The following is a 26,084-nucleotide window of genomic DNA, read 5'->3' as shown; positions in this document are numbered from 1 at the left end:
ATAATTGCTTTACAATGGTGTGTTAGTTTCTGCTTTATAACAAAGTGAATCAGTTATACATATACATATGTTCCCATATCTCTTCCGTCTTGTGTCTCCCTCCCTCCCACCCTCCCTATCCCACCCCTCTAGGTGGTCACAAAGCACCGAGCTGATCTCCCTGTGCTATGCGGCTGCTTCCCACTAGCTATCTATTTTACATTTGGTAGTGTATATATGTCCATGCCACTCTCTCACCCTGTCACATCTTACCCTTCCCCCTCCCCATATCCTCAAGTCCATTCTCTAGTAGGTCTGTGTCTTTATTCCCATCTTGCCACTAGGTTCTTCATGACCTTTTATTTTTCCCTTAGATTCCATATATATGTGTTAGCATACTGTATTTGTTTTTCTCTTTCTGACGTACTTCACTCTGTATGACAGACTCTAACTCCATCCACCTCACTACAAATACCTCCATTTCGTTTCGTTTTATGGCTGAGTAATATTCCATTGTATATATGTGTCACATCTTCTTTATCTATTCATCCGATGATGGACACTTAGGTTGCTTCCATGTCCTGGCTATTGTAAATAGAGCTGCAATGAACATTTTGGTACATGACTCTTTTTGAATTATGGTTTTCTCAGGGTATATGCCCAGTAGTGGGATTGCTGGGTCGTATGGTTGTTCTATTTTTAGTTTTTTAAGGAACCTCCATACTGTTCTCCATAGTGGCTGTATCAATTTACATTCCCACCAACAGTGCAAGAGTGTTCCCTTTTCTCCACACCCTCTCCAGCATTTATTGTTTCTAGATTTTTTGATGATGGCCATTCTGACCGGTGCAGACACACATACTCTTATGCACCATTAATGGGGATGTATAGCAAATGTATAGGGCAAATTAGCAGTATCAAAAATTTTAATGTCTATATATCCTTTGACCCAGGAATTTTTTTTTGGTGCTACTATATAAAAAATATCCTCACATAAGCCCAAAGATATTTATTGCAACATTATTCATAATGGAGGGGGGAAATCCCTGGAAGTCACTTAAATTTCCATTAATAAGTGAGTGTTTAAATAAATTATGTTAACATTCAGATTCTTGAATAGTATGACTCCACGAAAAAGAAAGAATTTATATGGAAAGACCTACATGGCATATTGCCATGTGGTCAAATGGAAAAAAAGGAAATTGCAGATCATTATAGAGTATGATTCCATTTATGTTAATATACTATTAATGATGATAATCTGCTCCACAGATGAAATTGCCTGGTTACGACATAGTCCTACTGCCTTAGGATTGAGAAGGAAAAGAGAAGATAGTGAGGAGAAGAAAATTACAAAGGGATAAGGAGTTGGTAATAAAAAGAGGAAATAGAGAACTTCAAATTTTTAACTGTATATCCTGAAAGGGAGAATAGTGCTTAAAGAGTATAGGTTCTGGAACCAGACTGCCTGAGTTCATAGTTGGACTCTGAACTTACTATCTGGGTAATTATCAGTTAGTTGTCTCACTTCTCTGAGCCCTAGTTTCTTCATCTGTAACATGGGAATAATAGTACCTTTCTCATAAGGTCCTTATGAGGATGGGCTAAATTAATCCATGTAAAGCACTTAACAAAGGTGCATAGTAAGCACTCAATCAACATTAGCTGTTATTTCTTTGGACCAGGCACTGTGTTGTGTTTTCTGTACATGATGTTATTGAATTGTTACAATGACCTGGATGTCATCTATGGAAGCTAACTGTTACAGAGCCCTTCCCTCTTGTGCTACAGTTGCTTCTGACTTTTACTGCCCTCCTTTTATAGTTGAGGAAAATGAGGGTCAGAGAGATAGATGGTTTTGCTCAAGGTGCCATAGCCATATAGGGATGGTCTAATTCCAAAGCCCAGCAAACTCATTTTACTACTCCAGAGGGAGAAGGGAAAGAAAATAGAGAGGGGAGAGCCGGTGCTGGGTGAGGGGGGAGACAAGAGGGGACTACATTGGGTTTTATCTCTAGCAAGGGCCTGAGATACCTTTGGGGCCAATGCAGGGCCAGGCCAGCAGAAGGCGGGGTGGGTGGAGCTAAGCCAAGGGAGAAGGGATAAAAACCAGGTCCTGACCCACAGCACTCAACCCGTCGTTCGTTCGTCCTCAGTGCAGGGCAACAGGTAAGTGTTGCTTTCAGCTTGGTGCCCTCTTTCTTGGTCTGCTTGCCCACCTCAAGGCTGTATATGCTGACTCTCTGGCTTGACTAGATCTGACTTTGTATGTTCCTTAGAATCTGTCACTCTGTCATTTTCTGTTCCCCCCCTATGTCTCTTCCTGTCTTTCCCAGTTTTCAGCTTTCCTTTGTCTTTTTTCCTCCTTGTTTCCTCTCCTCTGTTAGTTTTCAAGATCACTCACTTTACTTCATCATTCTCTGACACTCTAGCTTTCTCTTATTTTTCCTTCGTCTGAGGTCTATATGTATCTTTTCCTCTAAATCTCTCTCTCCCTTTCCATCTCTTTCTTCTACTCTGTATCTCTCAGTCTCGCTGTTTTCTATCTCTTCCATTCCTTCTCTGTCTCCCAGGAAGAGGTCTTGGTATTTTTTTTTTTTTGGCAATTCTCCATTCCTCTCTCACTTTGACTCCTTCTCTCTCCTTGGCTGACAGCAGAGCTCAATGGGTCAGACCCCAGAGGGCCAGAGGTAGGGAGAGAAAACAAAGTGAATGTGGGGTGGTGGGAATGATGAATTGGGAAGGGAGAGATTTGAGGGAATTGAGAGATGAATAATTAGCAGAAATAAGGAGAGACGGTGGGAGAAGAATGGGGCCCTATGCTGAAAGTCAATTGATTTGTTTTCTCATCCTAATTCACTGTGAGGCAAATCATTCACCCTTTGAAAAAAAAGGGCTTGGCCTATGATTTCCACAACCTCTTCTAAGTTTGATTTCATGGTCTTCTAAATTTTTGTTTCTAAGAATTTCTGATTCTGATTCCAGGAATCTAAAATTCTTTATGATTCTTCCATGATGGGGAGAGGGTGCTAGGAAGGGAAGTAAATCCTGATGCTTCCAACTCCTGAAGAGAAGTGACCACATCCCCTCCAGACTTAACTGATTCTTTCAAAGCAGGCCACAAAGGGGAGAGAGGGATCGAGGAATGCTGCAATGAGTGGTTTCTGGCTCTCTGCTGGGGTAGAGTTGTGGTTGGCCCCTCTGATCTCTGGGACTGCAGATTGGCTGCTGACACGAGAGAGGATTTTAAGGTGTAGGGAAAATCTTCTAGTAATGTTCTATCACTTGGCCCAAAATTTCACAGTTTTCTCCTTGGGTAAAAGCATTGTTTTAAGAAGACCCTGGCAAAGATTGGTGCATAAGTTGTTAAATAATGGAATGAATGAATGTACGAATGAATGAATGTTCACCAGTGCCTGAACTTCCGCTTCAGTTAGAAATCTGTTCCTGTGGTAAAGGCATTGGTTACAACTCAAAATCAAGTGTCCCAGAAAGGGACCTGTTAGTGTAGGAGAGTAGATTTAGGCCTGGAGTCAGGCTCTCAATCAGGATAATGTGTAGTAATATTAGAATCATAGATCCACAGTGGTTAATTTAGTAGGCTCTGGAACCAGATTGACTAGGTTCAAATCCTGGTTCTCCTACTTAGTAGCTCTGTGACCTGAACAGGTTACTTAATCTTTTGGGCCCTCAGTTTCCTCATCTTTGAAATAAAGTTGATATTAGTATATAACTCACAGGGTTGTCATGAAGATTAAATAAGTCAATGTATGTGAAGCATTTACAAAGGGGTATGGCACAGTGAGAACTCTGTGAGTGTTTGACTGTTAGAACCAGACGGAATCTATGGAGCTATCTAGTCCAATGATTTTGGAGAAACTGAGGCCCAGAGAGGGAAAATACAGAGCCCAAGTTCATATAGTAAGTTGTAACAGAATCAGGACAAGAATCAAGATTGAGACAAGAATCAGCTTTCCAGACCTGGTCTGGTGTATTCATGATGTTACTTCCCTTGGCTATACCTTCACTTTCCCTACATAGAAAATGTAGAATATAAAAAAATAACAGATAACACTTTTTCAGCATTTACTCTAGGATAGGCACTCTTCTATATACTTTATATAGATTATCTTACTGAATCTTCACAACATCCCTGTGAAGTAGATTGTCCTTGTTATTATCTACATTTTAAAGATATAAGACATAGAGCAGAGACATGACTTTTCTAATGTCCCAGAGCTAGTGAGTGGTAGAGCCAGGATTCAAATGCAAGTAGTCTGGCTCCAGAAGCTGTGCTCTTAATACCCTAAATTGCCTAAAATACTCCTTTGATTCGATTTTACTCACTCCAGTCTCATGATAGGTAGTAAGATAGAATGGAAACAGAACCCAAGATGGGCAGGCAGAGTGAGGCAGGGCAAATTCCAGGAAAGGAGTGTCAGAACAGAGAAACTGGAACTGAAGCTTGAAAGAACTTGATAATTCAACAAATTCCAAGAAGTAGCCTATATTTTCCCAGGTCCCTGAGAATATCATGGCTAAAAGCCCCTTAGAGATGATGTGTGTACTGAACTTCTGTTTTTATACCTGGGGGTGGGATTCACCATCATCCCAAGGCAGGACTGGACTTTGCTTCCAATCTTGGGGGTTTTTCTTCACATTACATACCCCAATGTTGTCATTATTGTTGTTAATGTTGGGGAAAGGAATTTGCAGGAGCCTGGAACCTGACCATCTGCTTTGCCTCCTCTCCCTGGGCCATCCACCCCCTCACCACCAATAGCTAGGGTCAGCCCCAGCCAGATGCACAGACATGATTCTAGAAAGGAACTCCTCTCCTCTTCCACACCCTGGTCTCAGCTTGGGGAGTGGTCAGACCCTAAACGTGATAAACTCTGGGAGCCTTATCTGTGGTCTGCAGGCTCAGTCCCAAGCACTTTAGCTTTTGCAGGAAGGCAGGAGAAGGGAAACTCATATCTCCAGATATAAGGTAGGCATCAAATCCAATTCATTACCTATCATATGAGGTAGACATAAATACCTTACATTTGACAGTTGATGAAAGCTGAGACCCAAAGAGGGGAAGTGACTTTCCAAGAACGTCCAACAAGGAGCTGGGGAGCTGGAATTGAAATAAGAAAAGCTAAGATTTTCTTTTAGGCACTTTCCTAAAGTCTTAACATGAGTTTCATTAGTCCTTTCAACACCCCTTGGCCTTTTCCAATTTCAGGACCCACACACCCTACCCCACATACCAACCTATGCTCTTATGACAGCCTGTGAGAGTTGGAGGGAGGTTGCTCTGGGGTGGAACAAGGGGAAGAGGTTGCTTTGTGAGTTAGGAGGAGGGTGTTTGCTCTATGAGATCTAGAAGGGAGGGGTGTTGCTCTGTAAGAGGTGAAGGAGGTTGTCATATGATGACATGGCCACGAGCTCCTCCTGTTCACTTTTCCCCCCACAACATAAAGCCTTAAATACTAGAGGTGCTGTTAGGTTCTACTAAGTAGCTCTCCTGGTGGTGGGAGGGCCTTAGTCTTGCCACATTCCTCCATCTCTCTCCCATTATCCTGTCCCATATCTTGTCTCACCCTCTGATGCTGGATCTCTAGTTTGTCCTTTTTCTTTTAATCTATTTCTCCCTCTTGCTATCTCTAGCTCTCTTTGTCTTTATATGTCTCAGCCCTCCCTCATCCCAACCCCCAACCCACAATAGCCATCTCTCTGTCTCTATCCTTTGATCTTAGCTCTAACTCAGTCTCACTCTCATCTCCTTCAGTAGGGAGGGCCAAGATCCTCTTCCCCTAACTCTTCTTTGTTGTTCTCCCCCACCCACACAATCTCTGATAGAATTTCTCCTTTACCTTTGTGCCTGACTGACTCTGCCTCTGCTGGATTCTCTCCTCTCCTGCTCTCAGTATTCTGAGTCTTTGTATATTCCTCCATGCTCCTTGATTTCGCCTCATATCCCTTTTTGGTCCCTCTGTCTATCTGTCTCTAACTCTACCTCTGCTCTGTTTCTCTCTCTCTCTTCTCTCATCTTCTCTCTTTCATTCTCTCTTTCTCTCATCTCAGTCTCTTTCCCTACCTTCTGTATTTCCCATAATCCTCTTGTCCTCTGCTTTTCTGGATCAGTCCTCTTCTCCCTGTTCTTATCTCTACCTGTCCCCTTTCCTCTGGCTTTGATCTTTCTCTCTCCCGCAATTTCTGTTGTAACTCCACTACTACCATTGCACCTTTGTTCTCTATTACTTTCCTCCTTTTATCTTTCCTAATTTTTCTTTCTTTATGACTCTTCCTCTATTCTCTTTCCTCCATTTGAGTCCCTGCTCATTCATTAATTTACTCCCAAATTCAATAAATATTTATTGAATACCTACTATGTGTATTTTTTTTTTATTATATTCTCCCCACCCTGATTCTCTCCTCTGTCTTAGCCTCTGCCTCTTTCATTCACCCATAGACTTGTTTCCCAGATTCCTTGGGTCTTGCTTTCACCTACATCTCTATCTGCTTTTCCAAAATCCAGGAGAAAATCCAAAGGCAGTAAAATACCTGTCTGGTGGCACATGGTGCCCTTTTGTCCTATTCCCTGAATCTACTTAAGCTGGTACCTATGGCCTCAAGCTCCTTGTCTCTCTGACTGGGCCTGCTCAGGAAACACTGAGTGAAGCCTCATGAGCCCTGGTCAATGGCATCTGTCTGCATTAGCAAGTTGAATCTTCATTTGGCTGAGGCCAATATTCTTAGAGAGAGTCTTAGCCTTAAGTGTTGATCAAAGGGTTGGTGGGTTGTCAACTCTCATCCTGCCACACATAATCACACTTCAATGATCCTTATTATCACAGAGGGGGTCAGTGGCAGAGTCTGAATCAGAATTCATGCTTTCTGCCCTCCAGTGGGAACTCTTTTCTTCACCTCTTTTGTCTAATGATCAGTTTCCTGTTTCTTCCTCTCTGATGCCTTATTAGTACATTTTAATATTTGGAAAGTTCTTACCCTGAAATGACAATAAAGGCATCTCTGGGGAGGGAGGCAAGCTGGGTGAGAAGCTAAAGGCAAAGGATCAAACACAAGAATGACCCTTGGCTTTCAGCCAGGTCTTCATGGTAGAATCTCATCTCTTCCACATCTTATGCAGAACTTCGGGCTCAAGAGGGTGGCAGCAGCCATGTTGCTACAGCGTTGCCCAGTGCTTATCCGGAGCCCCACAGCCCTCCTGGGCAAGATGATTAAGACTCACCAGTTCCTGTTTGGTATTGGACGCTGTCCCATCCTGGCCATCCAAGGAACAACCTGTTCTCAAATCCACCTTAAGGCAACCAAGGCTGGAGGGGGTAAGAAGTCACTGCTGGTAAATGGGGGAGAATGTCTGGGTCCTAGAGATAAGTTTCCAAGTCATACTGGTCATCATTACCTAATAATTGGAAGGGTTCATGTGAAAAGTATCAAGGAAGAATGAGCTTGCCTAAAAATACACTGGCCTCTGACTTCTGGCAGTATCTCTAAAAGGAGTTTCACTCTCATGCCCCTCACATTCTATATACTCCAGTCATGCTGAAACTACTTAAAGTTGTCTGGATTAACTCTGTTTTCTTAAGTTTCTGTGTCTTTGCACCTGTCAAATGACTCTCTCCCATTATCTTTACTAGAGTATCTCATACTTCTCATGCAACATTTAACTTGGGCATCATCTCCTCTATGAAGTCTAGCTAGACTTCCAGCCTGTCCAAATCCAATTCTGGGTCATGTCCCTTTCCTCTTCTAGCCCATGTCCTCCCTCCCATCCCAGCACTGTTCATAATGTGTCTTCAGTATGTGCCATTCCCAACAACTCAGGAACTCCCCTAGGGACCAGATACAACCATCTCTGTGTCTCTACCATAGCCTGAGATAGAGCTTTGAGATATAGTACTTCTTAGTGACCACTGTTAAACTTACAGCTAGAAGCTCACTGCCACTTACTCTCTTAACTTTGCATAGACTCTCCATCTTGGGCCAAGAGCCACTGTCCCTTCATGCTGTTGGAACTCCAGGATGGGAAGAGTAAAATTGTGCAGAAAGCAGCCCCAGAAGTCCAGGAGGATGTGAAGACTTTCAAGACAGGTTGGAGTTAAGTTCCACCTCATGTAACCTCTACACCTAATGCTTGATTTCACTTTATTACGATCCTGAGCTAGGCAGCTCAGGGCAGCTAGTATACATTTCATGATGGAAGTCCAGTCTTTTCCAGGGGAACCATGGTACTCAATAGCATAGACTGTGCACTGAAATGCACCCTCCCCAACACACATACATGCTTCTGTAACTTTTAGCTATTAGTCTAAAATGAGCCTTCTAGAGTTCTGCCTCCTCTCTCCCAAGTGGCTAAATGGATTCCAACAGGCTGGGCTCCCAGATTTAAGCAATACCACTCTATGACAATCTGGATTTGCATAAAAGAGTGAGTTTTGGAAGCAGGTACATTCTTTAGAAGGGTATGGAGCCCAGGTGAACTCAATTGGTGCAGACCACTGAAGGCCACACTTGAGAGCTGGCCACACTTGAGAGTTGGCCATACAGTCAACATCTTTCATAGACCCTTTTGGGATATAATTAAGAGTAAAAATTTCAAAATTGAATTTTAATGACTTTCAGAAACGAAGAGTAAGGTACACTGTCCTGCATCTACCTTCCATGTGCAAGACTCAGCATTGCTGCTCCAGTTATCTCACCCAAGGGAAAGTCCTAGTGAAGAGAAGTGTAATTCAGCCTATGGATGGTTTTCTGACATATAAGTCTCCACTTGGGGAGATGAGAAAGGGCTCACTTTGCAGAATATTTCTTCTCTCTGCACAAGGCTTCCCTACTTCCTAACCTTGAATTTTTATATGTTGTATTGCGTTTAAAGAAGATATCACATGCTTTCCTTTTCCCCCCTTTTTTCATGGCCAATGAATCCCATACTCCTTCTCAGACCTGCCCATCTTCCTGGCCTCAACCAGCCTGAGGAAGCCATTCTTCAGTCCCCAGGAGTCAGAGAAAAATTCAGAGAAGGTCACGCACCTGATTCAGAACAACATGGCTGGTGAGTTCGCTGAGGAGGAAGTAAAAGGGGTAGGAATATGGAAGGAATGCTGAAAGGGCTTCTGACACAGTAGAGGCAATGGCAAGGAAGCACTTTAGAGCCAAAGGGAGTCTGAGTTTAAGTTTTAATGCTGGCACTTGTTGTATCTGCATGCGTTAGAAAGTAAGTCACTTACCTCCAGTGAGATTTTAATAACGCAAGTTATTATGAGAAGGAAATAAAATTACACTTATGGAAGTGCTTCTAACTTGTTATGAAGCTTCATTAAATATTAGGTGTATTCCTATTATTTCTTCTCCATGTTTCCCTCAAAACCTCTCATCCTTCGCAGAGAGCCTTTTTCCCCTCTCTTATATGTGTTTTTATTCATTTTTCATAATAGAATTTGTTTTATTTTCCCAATATAAAAATAATATAAAAAGGGAAATTTAAAGCACTCAGAGTTCCACCATCCACCATTAGCTTTTTGTCATACTTTTTCCAGATATTTTCCTATGACTAAACACACACACACACACACACACACAAAACTACACTTCCCTCCACACACATGTTTTTATTAGAAATGTGATCTTATTCCACCTGGAGTTTGTTATTACGCTTTGTTCATTTAACAATATCTCATGGGCATTATTCCATGTCCCTAAACATAGAGCTGCATAATAATTATTAATGGTTGAAATGTGTTCTGTAGCATGAATGCAACATCATTTAGTTAACCAAGCACCTATATTTCAGGTAATTGTTTCCAATTTTTTGTGTGTATTCTTCCACTCTGCATTGTATGTTGGTTTTACATACATATAAATGTATCCAAAGATAATATATAGTATTATCTTAGACTTAGTGTGGCTGTACTAGAGAGTATTTAGCTATTCCTATATTGGGTTGCTTCCAATTTTTCCTATTACAAACAGAGGTGCAACAAACATCCTTGAATGTACCTTTTCATGTACATAGGTAAGTGTTCCTCTAGAATAGACACTAAGAGGTGACAATTCTCAGGACATAGGGGTGTGTACATTTTCAATATTAATAAATATTGCCAATTAGTCCTCCAAAGTGGTGTACCAGTTATCAAAGAGAATCCATATTCTCACACGCTCTCCAGCACTTAGTATTATCACATTTTAAAATCTTTATCAATTTGATGAGTGAAAATTTGTTTTTGCAGTTTGATTTTCCCCGATTAAGCATCTTTTTCTACATTTATTGAATTGTCTGTTTATATTCTTTGCCCACTTTTCTATTGGGTTAAAACTTTCCATAGTAATTGTTCAGAGTTTCTAAAAAATAAATTCTGGATATCAATTTTTCTGTTAAACATGCTGCAAATATTCCCCTAGGTATGTCAGCATGTGCATTTTAAAAACTTTTGGTACATATTTCCAAACATCCCCGCAGCAAAGATGTTTCCAGTTTACACCCCTACCATATAAGTTGCCATCTGAAACAATCATGATTTTTGTCTCATGGATAGAGTTCTGGAGTTCAACAAGCCCACTGGCATACATTATTTCAATTTATCCTAAAAGTAGGGTTGCTCCATTTTGTAGTGGTAATGGTTAAAGAAGTAGACTCTAGGTCACTTATTTGTAGGCCACTTATGTGCTGTATGATCTTGGTCAAGTTACCTAACCTCCATAAGCCTCTGTTTCTGCACTTGTAAAATGGAGATACTAATAGAACTTTCCATATAGGGTTGTTATGAGGAATAAATAAAATAATATTTATACGTTCCTAAGAGAGGGTATTAGATGTAATAGGCACTTATTAAATGTTGGCTATAATAATATTATTTTAAATTATTATTATTATTATTACTACTACTACTATATTACAATAATCACAATACTACTACTATGTGCCAGACACTAGTTTGGGTGTACTACATTCTGTTTGTCATCAGATGGTCACAATTCTGCATGGAAGATATTATTAATCCCATTCTACAGATGAGGAAATTAAAACTAAGAGGATTCATGACTTGCTCAAGATCACACAACTAGGAAGTGCCAGAGCTATGACTAGAAACTAGACCTATCAATATTCTTCCACTGAAACTAGAAGTAGTGATTCTAGTAAGGAGGGTGCCATACTAACCTTGGGAAAAGAGATGAGGCCATGCCAAGTGTAGGAAGCCTGAGTGAATGTATAAATAAATTACTAAGTGAATGAGCCAGTGAGTAAGCAAAGGGATGGTTGAATGAAATAGTAGAGAGTTAATGTGACCCAGTAAGTTAATGACTGATCAAATAAATGAATAAATGGAAAGAGAATTGGAGAACACCAAATCAACAGCATGAATAAAATATGGACTAGCCAGGAAGTAATTTAAAATGAATTCTTCTCATCCCCATTTCTACTCCTGCAGGAAACCATGTCTTTGGTTATGACCAGTTTTTTAGGAACAAGATCATGGAGAAGAAACAGGACCACACCTACCGTGTTTTCAAGACTGTGAACCGCTGGGCTGATGCATACCCCTTTGCTGAACACTTCTTTGAGGCATCTGTGGCTTCAAAGGATGTGTCTGTCTGGTGCAGTAATGACTACCTGGGCATGAGCCGGCACCCTCGGGTCTTGCAAGCCACACAGTGAGTAGTAGGGTCTGAGCCATGAGCTGTGGGGAGACATCCAGAGAAGAGCCAAAGCCACGCATGGAAGGAAAAGGCAGAGCTGACAGTGGAAACCTTGTTTCCACGCAACACCCCTTTTGTCCAAGGTCCTCCAGCAAATCTAATCCTCAGACATGGACTAAGTCAACAAGCCATGTTTTCCAAACTCTTTGGTGTCCAGTGCTACAAAGGAAAGGATGAGAAACCGAGCAAGGCCCACTCTCTATGAGTTCTTACTCTGGCTGCAGAATGAGTATTACCAGAGATGATGTGCGAACTCCTCTAGAAGGTCTTCCAAGCTAATCAAGCTCAACCTGGCTTCTCCCTCCATCCCTGAGTGCTTTCAGCCTGAGAGGGAAGGTCCATTTCTCCCCATTGTCCCCAGCCTCCCCTCTACTTGGTCATATAGGACACAGCTCATAGAGAATCACTAAGTCAATACTGACCCCCTTCAAGGAAGAGAAACCTCCCCAGTTCCTCAGAATCTGACAAGAGTTTCTTCTCCTTGTCCCCCCTCTGTTTTCTCCTGGTCAGAGAGACCCTGCAGCGTCATGGAGCTGGAGCTGGTGGCACCCGCAACATCTCGGGTACCAGCAGGTTTCATGTTGAGCTGGAGCAAGAGCTGGCTGAGCTTCACCAGAAGGACTCAGCCCTGCTCTTCTCTTCATGCTTTGTGGCCAATGACTCTACTCTCTTCACCTTGGCCAAGATCTTGCCAGGTAAGCCTGGGGCCTGAGCTTTGTTCAGTGGGTGGTATCCTGCACTACAGCATCCAGGTTTACTGCTTCCATCACTCCTTCCCTGTCTTCTGAGTTCACTTGCTCCCATTGCCCTTCCTTCTAACCAACCTTGCATCTCCTCAACACTGGATGACTATATCCCAACGTCACAGAAGGGTAACATCATAAATTTATCATTTCCCAACTCAACTGCACTCTTAACACTTATAAACAGTCCTTTTATGTCCCTACATCAACTTTTTCAAACTTTCTTCCCCCTTCTAAAACCTGTAGCTACCTCCTCCTTCACTCTTAGCAAATAACCTCACATCTTACAACACAAAGAAAACAGAAGCCACCAGACAGGAGCTCCTTTAACTTATAGCCACCAAATCCACAAATTCATCTGACTGTTCATGTACCCTTCTTTCATTCTTTCCTTCTACAAATTGAAAGCGCATCTCTCCTTCTGCCTAAAGCCAATCCCTTCACTTATACACTAGATTCCCTCTGAATCCCATCTTCCCACTCCCCCATTCTCTAGCCAATAATGTCTTCAACTAATATGCCTGTCATCCTTCCATCATAGCCCAACCCTGGATGAATATAACTCTCTACCTTCCTTATGTCAATCCTGGTCTTATATAATTGCTCAGATGGGAGCCACTAAAAATTCATGATCCCCAACCTCTACCAGGTCCTCTATGCTGCCTGGCAATCCTGTTTTCATAGTCAGCTCTCCAAGTCTCCAAGGTAACTTTGCCAAACCCCGCTCTCCTCAGCCTTCTTACACCTCCACCTCACCTTCAACCACAGCAAATGACTTCACCTCCTACCACACGGAAAATAGAAGACCCCACGCAGTAAGTCCTCAACTTCTTGCCTCAAACTACTTATAGACTCATGAGCATTCCCCCATGTCCTCTCCTCTCTCCTTCTCTCCTGTCACAGTAGAAGAGGTGCCCTTTTTCTTGTTGACTAATTCTTACATTGGTGCTCTGTGTCCTCTACCTCTTCAGGAACCTTGATCTATGAGTTCTCTCTCTCCCTCCTGTATCTTTAGCCTCTCCCTCTCTTTAAAAATGTTGAAGTCTTTTGCATCAAAAAAAAAAATTCCCTCATCACTCTCTAGATACTGCCCTTCTCTCTCCTCCTTATAACAGGCAAACTGCTTGAGAGAAGTCTCCACACTTGTTATCCACTTCCTCACTTCCTGTCGATTTTTCAGCACACTGTAAACACCTCCACTGCTTCTCAGAAACTTTTTCCGAGATCACACATAATCCCAGCTAAAGCCAACATCTTTGGGAATGTTTTCAGTGAACCCCCTCTTCAGCCATTAGAATTCAACTTCTTTCCATTTCCTCTGCAACCATCCTCACCTAGACCAACATCATTTTCTTGATTTCACCTTTGCCCTCCTACAATATATTCTTCACAACAATCAGATCATATTTTTAAAATGCAAACCTATCTTTGTTACTCTCCTGCCCCAAACCCTTTAATAGATCCCCACTGCCCTTAGGACCAAATCCAAACTCTTTATAATGCTTTCTAAAGCCCTCAAAATCTGGCCTCTACCTATCTCTTCAGGCTCATCTTTTGACACCCCTCCTCTCACTCTTTCATTCAGTAATATATTAATTCATATATTCATTCACTCACTTAAAAATCAGGAATTTGGTTTTTTATCTATTCATTCAGGAAAGGTTTGCTTAGCATCTAAAGTACACTTAGCCTTAATCTGGGTACCAGAGACAGAAAGATAAAAAGATGTGGCTCCTGCTCCCTAGAAACTCCCAGTCTACTTATCTTTCACAGCAGGTCCTCCAGGAAGTCATGCCTGATTTCCACAGGTAGAAGTGATCCCTTACTCTAATGAAAGGCCACAGTTCCTTGATGTCAGTGCAGTTTTTGGGGCCCAGGAATCAACTCCATCCACCAACGTCCCATCTCTACCTGTTCTCCCAGCATTGTCCAGTAAAAAGCCCTGCATTCCTCAGGTCCTAGAGACCTCTCTGGACCTTAGCTTCCTCACTTGTACAGTAAAGGGATTAGATTCCATGGTCACCAATGGCCCTTCCAGCTCTGACTTGTCATGAGCTTATGATTCAAATTGTGAAAGTCTGATGAGTGTCTACCCTGTAACTATAAGCAGAGGGATGATACCTGGAAGAGGTGGGATTTCATCTAGATCAGGAAGAATCTAGCATCAGTCCAAATCAGCAAACATTCCCTGGGATAAACTCCTTTCCAAGGCTTAATCTTGGTGTCTAGGAGAAGGAACATAGGCCCTGTCCTCAGGAAACTCTGGAGCTTCTTGGGAAATTCAAATTTCCTCCACCTCAAGATAGTCAAAGGCCAGACCAGAGTTAGAAATGCCTGGAGGGAAGAGTGTAGGGGTCAGAATTTCAGGGCAGAGGAGTTCTTCCAAGAGAGGAAGAGGTGTTACAAAGGCTTCCAGAGGATGGAGAAGCAGAGCAGAGTCTTTAACGGGAGGAAAGGGTTGGCTCTCTGTCCCTGCCAGGTCAATCCTGAGGTTGAAGTGTGAACACTGGGACAGAAGCTTAAGCATTATGCATCTGGTTCTTCAGGGTGCGAGATTTACTCAGATGCAGGCAACCATGCTTCAATGATCCAAGGTATCCGCAATAGTGGAGCAGCGAAGTTTGTCTTCCGGCACAATGACCCTGACCACCTGAAGAAACTTCTAAAGAAATCCAACCCTGAAACACCCAAAATTGTGGCCTTTGAGACTGTTCACTCCATGGATGGTATGTATATGTGTGAGTGTATGTTTACTAAAGTTGGTCTCACAAAAACTATGATGATAATGATAACAGCTAACATTTATAGAGTGCTTATTATGTGCCAAGCAAAATTATTAGTATTTTACATGTATTAATTCACTTAATCTTCACCATGATTCTATGAGGTAGGTGCTATCATTATTTCTGTTTATTTATAAGAGGAAACTGAGACATAAACAAGTGCAGTGACTTGCCCTAGGTCACGCAGCCAGTAAATGCCAAAGGATGGAGGCAGCTATTACACTGATCTCAAAGGTTAAGAAACTAAAGTGCAGAGACAGTACACAATTTGTCTTGGTTGGCTCAGTAAATTGGTGCCAAAGTGAGTACCTGAACCCTAGGATGTACGATTCCAATTCCTTCACATGACACTCCCTCCATTAGAAGTGCAAATCAGTCATCCCAGTGTCTGGTTTCTGCAACAGAAAATTTCACAAACCATTGCCTGGGAGATTTTTCAGGGTCCAATATCTTCCTACCTCTTTTCTTTCCCCAACTGAAACAGTGCTCAAATCATTCTATTGTTGTCCCTTTTAAGCAGAAATCATGGGTTTTAGGCATAACCTTCTGGATTTATTAAAAGGAAGAGGTCCTCATTTCATTTCAACTTGTCACTTTTCCAAGTGAAACAAAGGAGAGTCCACTGTATTCTCTGATTTAGCCAATGTAAGTGCCGTCACATCAAGCAATGGTGATGCACAGGCTGTTGAACCAAACTATCCATGTTCAAGTCCCAGCATGACAACTTACTAGCTTGTGCAAGTTTCTTAATTGCTCTGTGTCTCAGTTGCCTTACCTTTAAAAATGGAGATGATAATAATAGAGTAGCTGCGAGAATTTAAGTAAGTTAATTTATATAATGAACTTATTGTCATGCCCTCTTTCACAGTTCTACAACTAACAATGATTATATTTCTACCACTGAGACTACTCTAATTCATTCTTTTTTTTTTTTTTTTTTTTTCGGCCACACTGCACGGCTTGTGGGATCTTAGCTCCCCGACCAGGGATCAAACCTGCGCCCTCAGCAGTGAGAGCACAGAGTCCTAACCACTTGACCAGTAGGGAATTCCCTCTAATTCATTATTTCTGTAGTGAAAGCCATGTTGGAACCATTCTACTTCCTTACATTTGCAAATGAATAGTTCCTTATTCTTTTGGTGGAAACCCTGCCTAAACTGTCAACCATAGGGCTGAATTCCTCCCACTGAAATGATGCTTGAGCCATCACACTGTCCTCTTTGTCTTGGGCTCCAACTCCTGTGGTTTTCTCCCCTCCTGTTGTCCCAGCTCATATACTTTAATCCAGGCCTGGAGTCCCTGTTCCCACCAGAAGAAGTTTCTTCTGTATTCCAACTCCCTGTACCATTAGTTTCCAGGGATGGGGAATGGCAGAAGTGTGGTTCTTGTATATGTAGACTGGCCAAAAAGTCTATACATGAGATTCACAGCCATTTGAAGACCTTATAAACGACTATCAGCATAGAAGATGTCTAGAATAACAGGGAAAAATGGTAAATCTGCATGGAAAATGTACAGGAACATACAGATTACTTCTAATTCACTTTCATTCAGTATACTGAGACTGAGTCTGTGGGTGGGGGCCCTCAGGTAACAACATTGACAGAGATGAGAAAGAAATATATTCCCACAGAGACACAGAAAAGACAGAAACAGAGGCACAAAGAAACTCAGAAAGAGACAAAGATATAGAGAAAAAAAGTCTGAAGTCAGAAAGGTAGATAAAAAAGGGACACAAACAGTAAGAAAGAGAGAAGTGAGAGAGGAAGGTGAGGGAGGGAGTGAGAGAGACACTGACAAAGAGACAGAGGGAGGAAGGGGAGAGGAGAGAGAAAAACAAAGGCAGAGATAGAAAAATAGAGACACAGAAACAAAGATGGAAATAGCCACAAAAAGAGAGAGAGTGACAAAAAGCCAGAAAGACAGAAATAGGGAGGACCAGTGAAGAATAACAATATTGACAGGGCTGCCAACAGTACTTGGCTGAGGGGGTGAGCAGGATCTAAAATCAGGACTACATTAACTTGGAGCAAAAGGTTACTGTTTTTCAATTTATTTAAACAAAGGCATCATATAGGCTAGTGCCAATCCTAGATGGAAATACACAGACTTGTATGGAAAAAAAAAGAAGCAGAGAGAGGCTGGCAAATAGCATAAACAAGATGACAGATATCAGAATGAAGTAAAAATAGAAAGAGAGGCAAGCCTTAATCACAGGCTGGGGAAAACACACACACACACAGCTTGGGTGGGAGTGGGGTGAAATTAGTCAACACATATAAAGAGGTTTGGCATAACCCCAACTGACAGTGCACACCCACCTCCTTTCCCAACCTAAAGTAGTCATGGGTCACAAATTCCGTGCTGGAGATGGAGCTGCGGAAGGGTTATGATCTACCTCTATTTGTTGGCTTTGCTCAGGTGCCATCTGTCCCCTTGAGGAGTTGTGTGATGTGGCCCACCAGTATGGGGCTCTGACCTTCGTGGATGAGGTTCATGCTGTAGGACTGTATGGGTCCCGGGGTGCTGGAATTGGGGAGCGTGATGGAATTATGCACAAGATTGACATCATCTCTGGAACTCTTGGTGAGTGAGTCCCTTGGGTTGGCCTTATATACAATCCAGAAAGGAAGCCCCTAGAAGACCCTTTTCTTCCTCCTCCCCACAACTGCAGGAGCTATTCCACAGCCCCAGGCTATGGAACTCCTGGATTCTCTCCTCCCACTCCCACCCCACTGCAGAGTTGCTGAGAAAGTCTGGGAGGGTTTTCTGAGAAGACCCCTGAGCCAGGCCAAATAGCCAAGTTCAACTCAGTGAGTGGAGAGTTGTGGTTCTAAACTCCTCCCCCACCCCAGCCCTAAGCTTCATTTTAGCTCCACTTTTGGGCCTAACCAGTTGATGGTCCCCACCCAGCTCCTGCGTATCTAGTCATTGCATATGGCAGGCCTTGAAAGTCCTATCTCAAAGCAGCAGAATTATCAGCTCTGTCTGCCTTGTCATGGACAGGGGAGATGAACAGAGTCTTGTGAAGGGAGTCTGGAGCTCCAGCTTTTGGTGTACCTCCTTGTGTTACCTGGTGCATGACTCTGTTCCTTGGGGGATTGATAATGGGGTCTGTGCATATCCTCCTCATTCTCCTCCTTGTCTCCAGGCAAGGCCTTTGGCTGTGTGGGCGGCTACATCGCCAGCACCCGTGACTTGGTGGATATGGTGCGCTCCTATGCTGCTGGCTTCATCTTCACCACTTCACTGCCTCCCATGGTGCTCTCTGGGGCTCTGGAATCCGTGCGGCTGCTCAAGGGAGAGGAGGGCCAAGCCCTGAGGCGGGCCCACCAGCGCAATGTCAAGCACATGCGTCAGCTACTAATGGACAGAGGCCTTCCTGTCATCCCATGCCCCAGTCACATCATCCCCATTCGGGTGAGAGCCCCACACTGCCCATTGCCTTCTTCACCTATCTCTTCTGGGAGCCTTCTCACACCCAGCAAGCCGACACCTGTCCCTGTCAATTCTGCTTTCTTGTTAACCATCCTCCTTATTGCCAGTTTTGTTACCCTTTTTGAAAAATTCTCAGTCATTCTGGATTAGCCAGTCCTTTTTTTTGTTTGCATTATCTCATGCTTATTTTGCATTAGCTATTATCTCATGCTTATTAGACTGTCCTGACCCTCAGTTTTTTCAAACTGTGGATCAAGACCATTAATGGGTCACAAAGTCAGTTTGGTGGATTATGATTAGCATTAAAAAATAGAAGAAATAGAATAGGAAATGTTGGAGCACATCACACATAGTAAGGGTATCATTTTATAAGAAATTTGTTTCAGTTGCGTATATGCACGTTTATGTGTATGTGTGTATAGTACGGTCATGGTGTGAAATGTATTTCTTAACGGAGAACTGAAGTCAGAAAATAGAGAATCAAAAGCCATGGGGCTAGCTGCTGCTTTGGATTCCCAACTATGTGTGTGTTTACTGCCTTTAAAAATGAACCGCTATTGTATGTATGTGCCACATCTTCTTTATCCATTCATCTGTCGATGGACACTTAGGTTGCTTCCATGTCCTGGCTATTGTAAATACAGCTGCAATGAACATTGTGGTACATGACTCTTTTGATGGACCTAGAGACTGTCATACAGAGTGAAGTAAGTCAGAAAGAGGAAAACAAATACCGTATGCTAACACATATATGTGGAATCTAAAAAAAAAAAAAAAAAAAGTTGTTCTGAAGAACCTACGGGCAGGACAGGAATAAAGACGCAGACGTTGAGAATGCACTTGAGGACATGGGGAGGGGGAAGGGTAAGCTGGGATGAAGTGAAAGAGTAGCATAGACATATATACATTACCAAACGTAAAATATATAGCTAGTGGGAAGCAGCCGCATAGCACAGGGAGATCAGCTCGGTGCTTTGTGACCACCTAGAGGGGTGGGATAGGGAGGGTGGGAGGGAGATGCAAGAGGGAGGAGATATGGGGATGTATGTATATGTATAGCGGATTCACTTTGTTATACAGCAGAAACTAACACACCAGTGTAAAGCAATTATACTCCAATAAAAATGTTAACCAAAAAAATGGACCGCTAATTCTTTCTTAAACGACATCTATTTGTGTGTGTCGGTAAGCTGGGGTATGGTAAGGACAATTTTTTGTGACCTTTATGGATGAGAATGGTCACTGTTCTTGGGCTAACTCAATGTTCCCTTGAAAGACTGCTTTTGTAAATATGTTTCTTTAATTAACCCAGTGACAGCACCCCAGAGGTGGCTAGGGAGGGGGGTTTATCTTCTTACCCAGAACCACCCCAAATTAACATACTAGCTAAGTATGCTTGCTCTGCCAACAGCTTCAAAGACAAGGTCCCTAGTGCCACCTCCACGTCCTTTCTTTTCTTTTTTTTTTAAATTGCAGTATAGTTGACTTACAATATTGTGTTAGATTCAGGTGTACAGAAAAGTGATTCAGTTATATATATATATATATTTCAGATTATTTTCCATTATAGGTTATTACAAGATAGTAATAGTTCCCTGTATTATATATTTAATAGTTCCCTGTGACTATAGTTCCTTGTGTTATGTAGTAAATCCTTGTTGCTTATGTATTTTATGTATAGTAGTTTGTATCTGTTAATCCCATACTCCTAATTTATCCCTCCCCTCCTCCCTTTCCCCTTAGGCATCCATAAGTTTGTTTTCTGTGAGTCTGTTTTCTTTATAGATTCATTTGTATTATCTTTTAGACTCCACATATAAGTGATATCATACAATATTTGTCTTTCTCTGTCTTACTTCATTTAGTATAATATTCTCTAGGTCCATACATGTTGCTACAAATGGCAATATTTCACTCTTTTTTATGGCTGAGTAATATTCCACTGTGTGTGTGTGTATGTGCTGCTATGAACATTGAGGTACATGTATCTCAAATTTGCTGCCTCTGAGCAACTCCTTGATGGAAATTCTAGACCTGCCACTGACTAAGCCTCTTATGAAAAAATATGTCCCAAAATTCAGTGGTGTTCCTTGATCTGGCTCCCTCCACCTACTTTATGGAGCTAGTGATAGTGATGCCAGGGTGGCAGATACTGACAGCCTTTTCTCCTGAGCCCAGGTGGGTGATGCAGCGCTGAACAGCAGGATCTGTGATCTCCTGCTCTCCAAGCATGGCATCTATGTGCAAGCCATCAACTACCCAACTGTCCCCCGGGGTGAGGAGCTGCTGCGCTTGGCACCCTCCCCCCACCACAGTCCTCAGATGATGGAAGACTTTGTGGGTAAGTCCTCAACATGGGTGCCTACAGTACTCTCCTTCCCTTCAGCCCCAGTATGTGAAGAAGTTGAGAATGGATGCCATTCAGTTTAAAAATATATTCCTGGAACATCTATTATGTGCCAGACCCTATACTAGGGTCATAAATGAATGAAACAGTCCTTATACTCATAGGGCTTCAGTTTGGTTGAGGAGATCACAGCAGATCCAAACAATGACTTCAAGGGCTGATCAAAGTTCAACAAAGACAATGTATGGGGGAGTTGTGGGAGCAGAGAGGAGCGGCCTGACCCAACCTGTGGGATTCAAGACAGGCTTCCTAGTGGAGGTGACACCTGAGCTGAGTCTTGCAAAGCTGTGTGGTATTGGACCAAGAGAAGAAAGAAGGTGTAGAAGGGGTATTCCTAGCAGAAGGAAGAGCATGAAGAAAGGCAAGGAGGAGGGTGAGAAGTAGCCTGGGACTTATCAAGAACAATAAGCAGGTGTTACTGGAATGTAGGGTAGTAAGAATGGAGTGGTGGAGGGGAGTGTTTATCTATGAACCTGCAAAGACAACACAAGATTTAGAGGCTTGTAGAGCTGAGTAGCTTGGGTTTTATCCTGAAAGATGCCAGTTTAGACGCTCCCTGGTGGTCTAGTGGTTAGGATTCGGTGCTCTCTGAAAGATGTCAGTTTAGTCAATTCACCTAAAGTTTACTGGATTCCTGTTGGGTGCAGGGCCTGGCATAGAGCAGGTTCTCATTCTAGGTCTGTTGGGTCAAAGACACATAGGCAGTTGATGGTATAGCAAAGGAGACAGACATAAACATGGATCGTACTGGTCCAGTGTGATGATTCCAGTACTCTGGGAACTGGAAGGAGAGTGCTCCTTTATGGCTAGAGAGGGTATAGGAAGGGTGAAATTAAAGAGGCTTTATTGGTAAGGAAGTCCTGCTGCACCTTGAAGTACATGTGGTATGGTGTAAGGACATTCCAGAATAAGGGAATTCCACGAGCATGGACCTAGAGATAGGAAAACAGAGGGCATGCATGTGCAACAGTCATTCTGTTTGTCTGGAGCATAGGCAGAATGAGTCCCGGGAAGACAAGACAGGTAGGCGCCATTCATTCATTCATTTAAAAACATCAAATAATGCTAGCCAACATTTATTAAGTACTTACCATGTGCCAAGAACTGTTCTAAACACTTTACATGTATTAACTCATCTAATCCTCATGGGGTAGAGATGGTATTATTAGTATTTCCATTTTATACATGTAGAAATTGAGGCATAAAAATATATAATAACTGGTCCAAAGTCACACAGCTATTAGATTTGAACTGGAGAGTCTGTTTCTACATCCATGCTCATACCACTAGATCTATATACTACCTCTGTGAGCTAATGATCTAGACTTCTGGACCTTTTGCTCAGTCCTCTCACTTGCTCCAGGCTTCAATTATAGACCTCTCAGTACTCTCAGTTCTCCAAGTGTCCATTTATGCTGGGCTTTTGCAGAAAAGAAATATGAGAGGCATCCACCATGACTCCACCAGTCAGTCCTTCAATGTCATAGCCAACCCATCATGAAATCTTGCAAATGTTCTCTACAATCGCTCTCAAATGTCTTTTCTCCACTGCCACTTCTTTAAGCCATGTCAACGTGATTTCTTCCTAACTAATTTTCCTGCTTCTCTCTTGCTTCCTTCTAATCCCTTATCCATATTGACCACTAGAGGGATTTTTCTAAAAATCTGACCATATAGCTCTCTTGCCTAAACCTCTTCATTTTTCCCTATTGTCTAGACTAGAGCAGTGGTCTCCAAGGTGAGGTATGCAAGATGATCCATAGGGTAAGGGGATTTATTAGAATTTTATGTTTACTTTTTATCTTAAAAAATAGGAAATTAAGCATGACTGATATTGATCTCTAATATATAGAGTGACAATGATATATGTATATAGTATATAAAAATACATACATTGGAGGTACATACTACAACTTTTATACTAATAGGATGTATAAGCCCCCAAATTGGAGACAACTGGCCTGGAGAACAGTCAAAGCTCCTTGGCATGGCATTCAGTGCCTTCAACATGGTGATCTCTATGCCCTCACTTCTTGCCCACATTCATTTTATTTCTCCAGCTACACTGAATGATTTATAGTTCCCTCATTTTGCTCTAGCCTCTTACCTCTGAGATTTTGCTAATGATGCTCCCTTCTGATTGGAATGCCCTCCCTCACCCTTTACTCTGGTTTACTTCTTTTCATCTTCTAGACTTAATCAGGCATCCTTTCATTCATTCTTTCGACACATATTTATTGAGTATCTACTGTGTGCTAGACACTGTTCTACGTGCTGGGGATCCAGTAGTAAACAAAACAGACACAAGTTCCCTATCCTTCTGGAACTTACATTCTAGTGGAAGGAGATAGTCAAAAAACACTTTAAAAAGTAAGTGCAAATTAAATAGCATGGTAATTTTAAGCACTATGGAAAAAAATAGAGCAGGAAAAAGGGGATAGAACGTGCTGGTTGGGGGGGTACATGGGCTAGCTTGGAGGAGGGTTGTAGCATTAAATGGAGTGTTATGGGTAGAGACCACCAAAGTGACACTTGAGCAAAGATATGAAGGAGGTGAAGGAGTTAGCTGGGTAGAAATCTAAGAGAAGGGCATGCCAGGCAGAGAGAACAGCCTAAGACAAGGAAGACCCTAACACAGCAGTATTCCTTCTGTATTTGAAGAACAATAAGTAGATGAGTGTGGATGGAGTGGTGTGAGCAAGAGGGAAAGAGACAGAAAACTGAGGAGGGGCAATGTGGGCTAGACTGTGTAGGGTTTTATAGGCCACTGGAAGGGTTATGGCTTTAACTCCGAAATGGAGAGCCTTCTGAAGGATTTAAGCAGAGGAGTAACATATCTGATTCAGGTTTTAAAAGAATTTCTCTGACTTCTATGTCGAGAATAGACTGAAAGAAAGACTGGGAGCAGGGAGATCCATTAGGGGGCTACTGTAATATTCTGGGTTAAGAAATGATGGTGGCTCAGACCTGAAAATAGCACTGTAGGTGATGAGACGTGGTCAGATTTTGAAGGTAGAGCCAATGGTATTTGTTGATAGACTGGATGTATGGTAGGAGAGAAAGGGAAAAATAAAGGATGGCTCAAACATTTTTGTACTGAGCAACTGGAATTGCCATCAACTGAGATGGGTAAGGCTGAAAGTAGGGTAGACTTGGTGGAGAGTATGGAGATCAGTAGCTCAGTTGTGCTCATGTTAAGTTACAGATGCCTACTAGATATCCAGGTGGAGATATAGAAAGGCAATTGGATATACAAGTCTAGAATTCAGGATATAGCTTTGGGCTAGAGATGAAAATTTCAGAATCATTCAGCATACAGATGGTATTTAAAGCCATAAAACTAGATGAGATCACACAGGGAGTAGGCATGAAAAAAAGCCAGGAACAGAGACACAACTGAGGTACTTCTGACAGCAAGGTCAGGTTCTGTCCTCTGGGCTCCCACTCCCTCTAGGAAAAACCCTTGCCCCAGGCTCCCAGGTCACAATACTGACGACACTGTGTGGGTAGTGTCAGTGTCATCTTCCTCACCAGGCTAGGAGTTTCCAACTAGATGGATTCACTTCTTGAGCCACAGCATGTCCTGTACTTAGGGCTTGGTTCAGGCCAGGCCAGTATAGCTTCAAATTATGTCACATGAGTGCTTCTCAAACTTTTATACAACACAGCACCCATACACAAATGCTAACATTCATAGCACACAGTGGAGCAAACTGAGGAGGATACTTCTGGTTCCAAGACATCTCAAAGGGTTGAGGGGATCAATATCTTGGCACATCTGTAATGTGACACAGGGATTAAGACCTACTCTAACCAATTATTTCCCTCCCTTCCCCTCACTACCTTCAGAGAAGCTGCTGGCAGCCTGGACTGAGGTGGGGCTGCCCCTCCAGGATGTATCTATAGCTGCCTGCAACTTCTGTCGCCGTCCTGTGCACTTCGAGCTCATGAGTGAGTGGGAACGTTCCTACTTTGGGAACATGGGGCCCCAGTATGTCACCACCTATGCCTGAGAAACAAGCTGCCTTGGATCCCCACCACACCTGCACCTCTCTTGGGGCTGGGCCGCCTCCTGTCCTCTGCTTTGTTGTGTGCCTCTACCTGACTTGAGCCTGAAAATAAAGAGCAAAGTGTAGCATTTGTAGCCCTTTGTTTGACAGAGAACAGACAACTACATTATACCTGACCCCTTCAGACAAGTGGCAGAGCCATGAGGAAACCACTGATCACCTGTTGGTCTGACCGTCCCATTTTACTGATAGCGAAACTGAGATCCAGAAAGAGGAAGAGGCCAAAAACTACACAGTGAGTTACACAAAGATCCAGGATATTTGGCAGGTTTATATCAAATGGCTCTTTCCCCATGGTTTCAACAAAAATCCAGGGATTGACTCTTCATGCGTAGGCCCAGAAACTCAGGCCCCAGGTAGCCTCTGAAGCCAGGAGGTGGAATCAGCCCAAACCAATCTGCCTGGAGGAAAGGACTGGTTCCCCAAAACTCTGGAGGTATTTTCCAACAGAGAGAATGGATGTCCTCCTCAATCCATTATCCTTTTTGCTTCTTACAGCACCTTACAGAACAAGACTTATCAGTTCTGTTTCCCAAGGTGAGAAAGAGGCTTGGCTATAGCAAGCAACTTGTTCAAGGCAATGCTCCCAAACTTTCTAGGTCATAACACACTGAAAACATTTGCATGGCACGCTTGGGTGAATTAATGGTATTACTTGTCTAGGAGGCAATCTTTCCTGACACTTGTGCAATTCCTGGTCCTGCCTGGCAACTCTAGGGTTGAGGGACCCATTTCTTTCCACCCTGTAACCCATTTGTGGCAGCTGTGAGACACATCAGTTGAGAAACATTGGTTTAAAGCTACACAGCCCACCTGAGCTTTCTGCCCCACCACACCCACCTCCCTTGCTGATCCAACCTCAGCAGTGCGGGGAACCCCAACAACTCAACAGAGCACCTTAATGGTGAGCACCACTCCTCCTTCCTCCCCTCTCCCTGGAAGTTATATCATCAGGTTA

At 42.7% G+C, this 26,084-nt stretch overlaps 1 protein-coding gene across 1 annotated transcript; it reads left to right on the top strand.

Moving 5' to 3' along the window:
• The first annotated feature begins 2,090 nt into the window (after window positions 1-2,090).
• ALAS2 (5'-aminolevulinate synthase 2) lies at window positions 2,091-25,191 on the top strand. Its single transcript, XM_007187808.3, has 11 exons — window positions 2,091-2,148; window positions 7,118-7,313; window positions 7,960-8,082; window positions 8,933-9,043; window positions 11,418-11,640; window positions 12,196-12,380; window positions 14,975-15,154; window positions 17,633-17,797; window positions 18,363-18,631; window positions 20,828-20,990; window positions 24,906-25,191. Exons 2-11 carry the CDS (start codon window positions 7,148-7,150, stop codon window positions 25,067-25,069), a joined length of 1,749 nt encoding a protein of 582 aa, XP_007187870.2. The 5' UTR covers window positions 2,091-2,148; window positions 7,118-7,147; the 3' UTR covers window positions 25,070-25,191.
• Window positions 25,192-26,084: the final 893 nt, after the last annotated feature.

Source organism: Balaenoptera acutorostrata, chromosome X (assembly GCF_949987535.1).
Source record: "Balaenoptera acutorostrata chromosome X, mBalAcu1.1, whole genome shotgun sequence".
NCBI lineage: Eukaryota > Metazoa > Chordata > Mammalia > Artiodactyla > Balaenopteridae > Balaenoptera > Balaenoptera acutorostrata.
The sequence above is the reverse complement of the archived record's forward strand: the minus strand, read 5'-3'. Positions and strand labels throughout refer to the sequence as shown.